We start from the raw sequence: 8,534 nt of genomic DNA, 5'->3' as shown, positions 1-8,534 counted from the left end.
CAAAGTGCACCCCCTGCTTTGAGCACCTCCAGAGAGCAGAGCCAAGAAGTAAGGCGTTGGCCCTTGCTTTTCTAAACACTGGTCAGTCCTAGACATGCCTTCATCCTTCCCCTCAGCCACAGCAGCCAGGGTCCGAGTACAGCTGGGGAAGAGGGCAGGGCCCCAGACTGGCTTTCAAGAGGCCGCTCCAGCCACCTCCAGCCTTCCCGAATTCTCAGGCAAGACGGCTTCTGCTTGTCTAATGCTTTTGGTAGAAAACATTGTGGCTTTAAGGCATTTACAGTGTGAAAACATTCTGACACTTTGTAAACCACTGATTGACTCTGACTCAGCAATTCGAGTTGGGCCAGATTAGAGGCTCTCAGCCCCACAGGAGACCCCGTTGGCCTCGCTGTGGGAGGACAGGAGGCAGATGCCGTGCAGGGGACCATGGGCTGCTGATGCTCGCTGGTGTCCCTGCTGGCCTGCTTGCCTCTGGACACCAAAATTGGTGGCCTCATTGGTCCTGAGAACAAGACAGTGGCTGAGCGGATGCACCCTGAGGAAAGAGCCTCTTGTGCCACAGCTCTTTAGTTCAGGGAGACACAGGCCTCAGGCCCTCGGAGTGTGGCCAGCCTTCCAGAGTCCTCCGGAATGGTCACTTAGGTCCACTGAGTCAGCATCTCCTGAGTGCAGTGCCAAGGCACATCATACAACTGAGCCCCGTTTATGCATGAGGGGGTTGAGCCAGAGCCATCAGCAGGCCCTGAGGGTCACCGCAGGGACAGTAGCCTGACAGCCAGCTTGCTTTCCACCACGCCTCCAGCTTGTTCCTCGCTGGCTTCTGAGCTACTGGTTCTCAGCCGCGAAGTACGTTAGACTCTCCAGCTCGCTTTCAAAACATCATGGTCCTCGGCCCAAGCTTTTGTTTCTCTTTAAAGCATAAATGTTTATTGTTTTTTAGGAAAATGTAGTACAGTTGTCTAAGGGCATATGTTTTCAAATATGTGTTAAAGTTGTCTGTGACTTATTTCATCCCCAGTGAATTGTCACACATTAAGAAAGCAGCCACATGCTGCCCTCAAGCAGCATGCCCTCGACTCCGTTTCCTACACGCACCCCAGTGTGCCGGCACTGCGGTGGCCACAGGACACCGGGCACCTTGCAGCACTTGCTGTCATTGCTCAGGAGCTCTTAGGACATCCTGGGCCTCTGGACCCAGTTTTACCAAGGCACTTGCGTTATCTGCAGCTGGGAAGAACCACTGCTCCAGGGTCTTTGAGGGCAGTGCCCTTGGCCTCGTACCCATCATACCTAGAAATTTCATAAGTGCTTGTTAAACCGATGCCAGGTGAATGTCTATAGGCAGCTCGACTCTGAACTCCGAGCTACAGGAAGTCTGTGCCACAAGCGGGTATTCACACAGCAAAGACCAACCGCCCTTCCCCCCAAGTCCAGCAGATTCCACCCTGCTTCCTGTCAAGCTGGGCACACAGGGCGGAGACACTTAACGCGGACCCCTCTGGCTCCAGCGGCAGGATAATCAGCGTTTATTCTGCAACTTTGCTGAGCTGGGGCGGGCTGGAGATGGAGCCGCTTTCAGCCCCCTCCCCTGGTGCCTGAGCAGGGCAGACACTGCCTCCGTGTCATCCCCAGGCCTTGGCCCAGTAGGGCTTTAAGTATTCAGGGGCGGTTTGCACTGTCCTTTGGGCCCATCACCTACACTCTGATGGGAATGCAGTCAGTTATCCGTCCCTTTGTCCCTTCACTCGCTTTTCTCCTCTCAGGAGCTGGATTTGTTTCAGATCTTGGGGAAGGCCGTTTCCCCAGCTAAGTCGGGGAACCTCTGGTGCCCATGCAGATCCAGTGTCGAAGCTTCTGGTTGTCTAAGGCCTCATTATCCTAGAGGGTGCAGTCTCGCTAGCTCAGTGTTTCAGCTCTGCTTCTGGCTTCGCTCGCTCTCATTTGCAAGCTCTAGGCAGCCCCAGGAAGGAGCCCTCGCGCCTTGAAAGTCACAAAGGAGGGCAGGTCCGCTGGCAGGAGGGGAAGGACAATAGGGAAGGTGCAGGCACCCCTGTCACCTTCGGCCCAGCCTGGCAGGGGGAGGCTGTGACCCTCTGGACTCGGTTTCCTTAAGTGTTGGTGCATTACACGGTGGCTCCCCGCCCACCCCAGCAGGACCACGGGAGACTCATGCCAAATTAGGCATCTGTCAGGTACACATCTGTCCCTGCATGTGACATCCTCGCAGGCGCGATGGCTGTAAACCCTTTTAGCTTCAGAAGTCACTCTCCCCAGCTAGCGGCTTCTGTCCTCGAGTTGCGCCCTAGCTGGCCGCAGGAGCTTCCTAACGCTGCGCTGCCTTTGCGACCCCGTCCCCCATCCACTCTCCAGAAAGATCCTGCCGTAGGGGAATCTCATGGTGTCCCAGGCTGCAGCTTTCCAGTGGCTTCACAGAAAATCCCAGCTCCTTACCGTGATCTGCAAGGCCTTTCCAGCCCCACCCAGCAGCTTCCCCATAAACAGCCGGTCACCCAGCTTGTCCCCTCAACTGCCTGCAGGTCTCTGCTCAGAGGCCCCTCCCTTGTCGCTCTGGGTTCCCTTCTGTTCTTTGCAGCCCTTCCCATGGCTGACAGAGCTGGAAGGCGGCCCTTTTGTTACTTTGCGGTTTTGTGAGCCACCACTGTCTCCAGTTGCTGAAACGCTGCCAAGCAGGGCGCACTTGCTCTACCTGGCTTCTTGGGTTAATAGGTGACTGCTGACTCCTCCCTCCCAAGCCAGTGAGTGAACGTGGCCCAGACAGACGTTTGCTTTTTCTGGATGGTGCAGGAGTTTGTTTTCCCTTGGAACACAGTTCTCTGTGGTAGTGTTTCCCTATGCCATTTCTAAGAAATCTGGCTTTTTTTTTTTTTTTTTTTTTGTAATCATAAGAATTACTGGAACTGGTTTTGGCATTTACTTGCTTAGGTAGCAGATGCTTTTCGTGAAACTCGGGGCCCTCTGAATGACCAGAGGCCCTGCAGTCTCCAAGTCGGCTCGGAGAAAGGTTCCTGAACGTTCCTGAACATTCCTGAACATGGCTCCAAGGTCACGGCCTCCTAGCATGATGCCTTGGTCCCCTGCAGTTGTCTCTCCTGAAATCTTAAACTTCACTTCCACCTGGGGAAGCCTGGGGATGGGTTATTCTTAAAAAATGAGAGCAGTAGTAATTTCAGGTGTCTGTCAGCCCTTTAAAAGGATGTCAGATTTTCCTACAGAATCTTTACGAGGAAAAAAAATTTCCTCAGCAGTTATTTTCGTTATATGATAAACTAATTAATTTTTTAAAGATTTTGAGTGAGACTGCTTATTCAGTTTTGTGAGGAAAATTCCATGAGGAGAAAAGCACTCGGCAGGAAGCCCAGTTCATTCACCTGAGACCAGAGGAGCTGGACCCACAGTGAGGGGATCCCCCCACCCAGGTCCTCCCAGATACGTTCGTGCCCTCGCAAAAGCCCCCTGCCCTCAACTCCTGGCGGCACACCAGATGAAACAATGTGTGGAAACACCCAGAAGACGGGGTTAGGGCTCCTGCCGCCAACACAGTCATTGCTTTCCAGGGGCTTTACCCAGATCCCATGGGCTCATCAACTGATCCCCACGGCGCTGCGGGTGACATTCCACTGCTATCCCCCTCTGACAGGTGGGAGACGCCCGCAGCACATGCCTGGTCACTGGTAGAACCAGGATCTAAACCCAGGTCACCTGGCTCAGATACCAGCCACATGGGACTGCTTCAGTTTAAGTAAATCAAAATCAAATTCATTTTCTCTGTCCACTGGCCACAGAGCAAGTGCTCCACAGTCACACGTGGCCAGTGGCCCCGTCTGCTCAGAGATGGACGTGTCCATCCTCACAGAGCTCCGAGGGCAGTGCTGCGCTGGATGTCTGCTTTGCCACATTCCCTGTGACTTGTCAGAAGTCTGCGTACAGTTAAATCAGTGGCAGTGAGAATTCTGTCACTTGCCAGGTTTGCTTGCTTTATAGAAAAATAAGCCTTAGAGTTTCACAAGAACATCGTGAGTCTTCCATCGGCATAATTACATGTTCCCAGCTACATCGCAGTTCAAGGGAAGGTGATCACCCCTTCCTCAGTGATGACTGTCTCTTAAGTTTCCAGAGAAACAGGGTAACTGGAGAAACTCGCCCTGCCCAGTAAGACGGCGAGTTCCTGGGGCAGCCCCCGGCCCCAGGCTGCATCTGCTCATCTGCTTGTGTCATTGTGTCTTTGCAGGGTGGGAACGACCATGAGATCTTCACAGACCCAAGGACCGTGGGCTACACCGTGAGGACACCTGAGGACACCTGCAGGATCTGCAAAGAGCTATTTTCCTAACGTCCCCTGCCCAGGGGACCCGGGAGAAGGCCCAGCTTACGAGCTTGATAGAGTTACTCCGTGTCCCAAAGCAAATCTCTCCCTCACGTGCCTACAGGACATTTACAGCCGTCCAACCCGGGACAGACGTTTAAAAACACTTCCTGAAATGAAGCCCCTGCTGAGCACCAGCTTGGTGGGGGCATTGTGGTCGTCAGGCTACAGTATTAAGCTAAGTGACCACATGCGCTCCATAGAGAACCACAGACCTCAGCATGGATGGATGGCCACGTGAACTGACCCCAAGGAGTTTGCACCTTAGCTGGCCTGGAACGCAGGTTAGCTCTGTATCCACTACATTGTCGAAGGGCTGGTTCTGTAAGAATCAAGATGGGAGGAAATGGGCACAAACAGCCCCCATGGAGAATTGGCAGACAGCCCTCCCCCACCCCAACCCCCGTCTCAGAAACACTGACTTGGGGTGTCACACTTCACCAAAAGAGCCTTCCCCTTACTGGACCTGGCTGGGCTTCCCAAAGGCCTTACTTGCCTCCCATTTCTCAGGGATCAGGTGAAAGCCTGGATAATAACAGGAGGTTTTAGTTAATAAGCGTGTTCACCCCGTCATCCAGACTAACCGCAGGGCTGGGAGCAGCCGTGGTTGGGCCTGGGGCCCTCACTTCTCCCCACGCTTTCTGAGTTCCTGAAACAGCAGCTCCAGGCCCTTACGCAGAACACGACAGCTCTCCAGGGCAACGGTTCACCAGTCACTTGCAGCATCTGGAAACGGCGGGACCCACAAACTCCACCAGTCTGGTGCTGGGGCAGGCTTCAGTCCACAGCGTGGCCTCTGCCAGGGCCTGGTCCTGGCTCTGGGTAAGGTTGGGTGAGGCCTGCCCACCCCCTTTACCACACACACGGTCACATTTCTTCACGGTTCCCAGGATGTGCCATCGGTGGCATCCTTGTTGAATTTTGCAAATGATACTGTAATGACTTTTCAAAATGAAAAGTAGCAATTTAAAGTGATTCTGTCATTTCCTATTTCTGATTGTTTTTTCCTCCTTTAATTGCTTGTTCCATGAGTGTGAAGAGATCATCTATAATGTCTTTTCAGATCTGGAAGGAACACCCAGCCCTTCTGGATCTGAGAGCCTGATGCTCTTTCTCTAACGTTTAAGGTCTTGCCCTTCCTGACTGGCACGGACCGTTCTACACTTTTCTGCCCGCTGGGCAAAGAGCCACGATTCCCGGGAAGTTCCCCTAACTTATTTTATCAAAGCAAGACAACCGAGTCTTACTGTACCTTGTCCTAACCATCTTTGTAACCGAGGGTCCCCTTGGCAGGGCTGCCAGGATTCAAGACAATTACAAAGGGGTGTCATGGGCCGCCCTGGGCGAGTACCGAGCCAGCTGGCTGGCCAGTCTCCCAGATTCCCACGGTGCCTGCTTCAGACCCTTGGGCCCCTTTTTCCATTCCCCGCTTCCTCCCACTGCACCATCAGAATTTATTCGACCAGCTTCCAGCCCACTTTGGACTCCCCATCCTTCTCCTGTTGTCTTATCATCCCATTCTGTCCCGATGCAGCCATCTCCATCATTTACTCCATCTCCTCTTTGGGCATTCAGTGACTGCCCCCAGCCAGGCACTGTGGCGGGGACATAGAGTAATAGCTAAAGGAGTGTGCAGTGGTCCCTTACAGATGCTCACAGAGCAGCAGGTTCTGTACTTGACAGGGCTGCCAAGATTCAAGTCCTAGTTATGCTGCTCACCAGCTGTGCCACTTAGGACGCGTTCATCTCGGCCTCCATTCGCTCATCTGTCAAATGGGATGCATACAGTCCCTAGCACATAGGTAACTTAATTTTAGTAAACTCTTTGAACGGCGTATGTGAACTATTTACTAACTCAGGTCACCCCCCCAAGAACCTTATAAGGCAGGACTTTAGCTCTTCTTCACAGATGACGATGTGGAGTTCGCAGGATAAAGACACCATCACCAGAAACGAACAGTGGCTGAGTGCTGAGCAAGAGAAGCAGAGGTGGTGCCGAGCCAGCCCCGCCCCAGCACTACAGAAGCTGACCGGCTAGTAGGCCTTGGTCTCAAGGTCACTCAGGGCTTAAGAAACTTCAAGGGAAAGGCCTAAGTGGAGGGCAGGGGGATGGGAGGTACAAGTGGCTACTGGAGGGAAAGGCCACCAGGAAGGCCCTTCTTAACCTGGTGAGGAGCCTGGACTCGATCCTGAGGGAGGGAACTGGAGGCGGCTCAGGATCTGTAACAGCTGGGTAGGGAGTGGCGAGGGCCCCGCAGAGTGCAGCAGATGTGGATTGGGGTGAAGCAGAGGTGGCCTTGAATCAGTTCCTCTCCCAAGAACTGCTTCCTCTTCCTCTTCCCCTTGGCTCCTTGACCGCAGCCAGGCCTCCAGGCCCCCCTCCACCTCAGTCCCCTCCACAGCGCCCCACTGTCACGTTCTGGAACTCATTCCAACCCCCTTCACTCATTTCCAGCTCCACCTGTTTTGCCAAGCCCTCATGCCACCTGTGTGATGTCACTTAGTGAAGCACGTCCAACAGCTCATGGTTTTGAGCTAAATGCCTACTTTGGCCTCTCCCTAAATAGGTTCGAAGGGCTGCTTCTAATTTTTCCTAATACACTTTGAAAATCAATGTATTTGTAAGATGTTCACCTCTGCACCACCAAAGGCGTCATCTACCTCCCATTATCTACCTTCCCAGCCTGACACAAGGTCCCTCTGGGAGCAGCCCTGCCTGTTACCCCAGCCTCTGGCAGCTCCAGCCCAGTCCCCGGCAGCTCTTCGTCCTGCCTTCCAGGAATCGGGCTTCCACACACCCACTTCTGAACTTCCTGTCTGGCCTGCCTTGTTCTCACAGGTGCTTCGCACACAATCGAAGTGTAAACGTACCAACAAGGCATCTATCCCCAGTGACTGAGCTGGTGGCATTTTCTGTTGTCAGGAAGCTACATTCTGCTGTTGAGCCCTCCTATATTGAGAATGATGATTTAGGAAAAAGGGGCAATCATTTTCTTACTCGCCCCCCGAAAACAACCAACAGGACTGAGTCAGCCTGGCCGGGAGAGATGCCCTTATCTGCTGGCTTAAAGGAAAAGCTCCATCACAGTCAGCCTTGCTGTGAACAAACACACGCAGCCTTGCACAAAGCAAACTTTATTGAGAGGAAGGTGGCGGGTGGAGAGAAAGATCTGGATTTAGGAACCCCGGATGCCACTCCCGGCTCGGTAACCAACACCGTAAGTCCTCCCAGGGCCTCCAGGAGTTTCCGTAAATTGCCCGTTTGAGCAGGGAGGGCTTCCCTTCCAGGTCTGACACCCTGCAGTTCTGAAATACTCATCGGCTGAAGAAGATACGGTCACAGGAAGGACCGCAAGAGCCCTTTACAAAGGATGCTACCTAGTGAGAAAACCCAGAGGCCACCTCTGAACAGCAGATCCAACTCCCACCCACTGGAGGGCAGAGCCTGGCGGGGTCACACACAGCCCGGACCACGTGCCAAGGCGAGGACACCTGGGGGAGTAGGAGTGAGGACGCAGGCTCTTGGCAGAAGTGGCTCTGTCAGTGTGGCTGTACCCAACAGACAGGCCTCCAGGGGCCACCTGGGGAACTTCTAATTCTAAGGCCCGAGAGGAACAGGCCACCTTGGACCTAGCAGAAGGCAGAAGCAGGAGGCAGAGGACCCAGTAAGGTGGACAACAGGCCAGGAAAAAGCGCATCAACTCACTTAACCATGATGTCTCACTGCACACACATCATGAGCACACTTACTTGCCTGTTTTAAAAACATGCACCAGTTGGTCATCAGCAAAATGGTTCCAGCCTTCCACCCGCTTCAAAGCAAGTAGTCCCGTCCCCAAGCCGAGAGACAAACCCGTCCCCAGGATGAAGACAATGAGGCTCATACTGTCTCCTGCATCCAACCGTTCTGTCTTGTCTGGAGCATCTTTGTCTGACCAAAAGATTCACTCCCCTGCGTTGACAAATGGATCCTTGACTACATATAAGCCACATATTTCAAAACATATTACCCAGTTATTTCTATTTTTAAATCACAGCTAAAGCCAAACCACAGCAAATAAAATCCTAAGGATTTGTTTACTGGAACTATCTACAAAGGCCCGCAATGTCGGCAGCGAAGCGCAAACGGAGCTGGCTCTCGGTGAGA

The 8,534-nt window shown here is 53.3% G+C and overlaps 1 protein-coding gene across 1 annotated transcript in view; it reads left to right on the top strand.

Moving 5' to 3' along the window:
* The window catches only part of PMM2 (phosphomannomutase 2), a 17,650-nt gene extending 12,273 nt beyond the window's left edge, over positions 1–5,377 (top strand). Inside the window, exon 8 of the mRNA XM_006913838.3 lies at positions 4,253–5,377. Coding sequence (XP_006913900.1) covers positions 4,253–4,354 — 102 coding nt within the window. The 3' untranslated portion in view covers positions 4,355–5,377. The remainder of the gene's footprint in view (positions 1–4,252) is intronic.
* The last annotated feature ends 3,157 nt before the right edge of the window (positions 5,378–8,534 follow it).

This window comes from Pteropus alecto, unplaced genomic scaffold, assembly GCF_000325575.1.
Source record: "Pteropus alecto unplaced genomic scaffold, ASM32557v1 scaffold44, whole genome shotgun sequence".
NCBI classification, from domain to species: domain Eukaryota; kingdom Metazoa; phylum Chordata; class Mammalia; order Chiroptera; family Pteropodidae; genus Pteropus; species Pteropus alecto.
The sequence above is the reverse complement of the archived record's forward strand: the minus strand, read 5'-3'. Positions and strand labels throughout refer to the sequence as shown.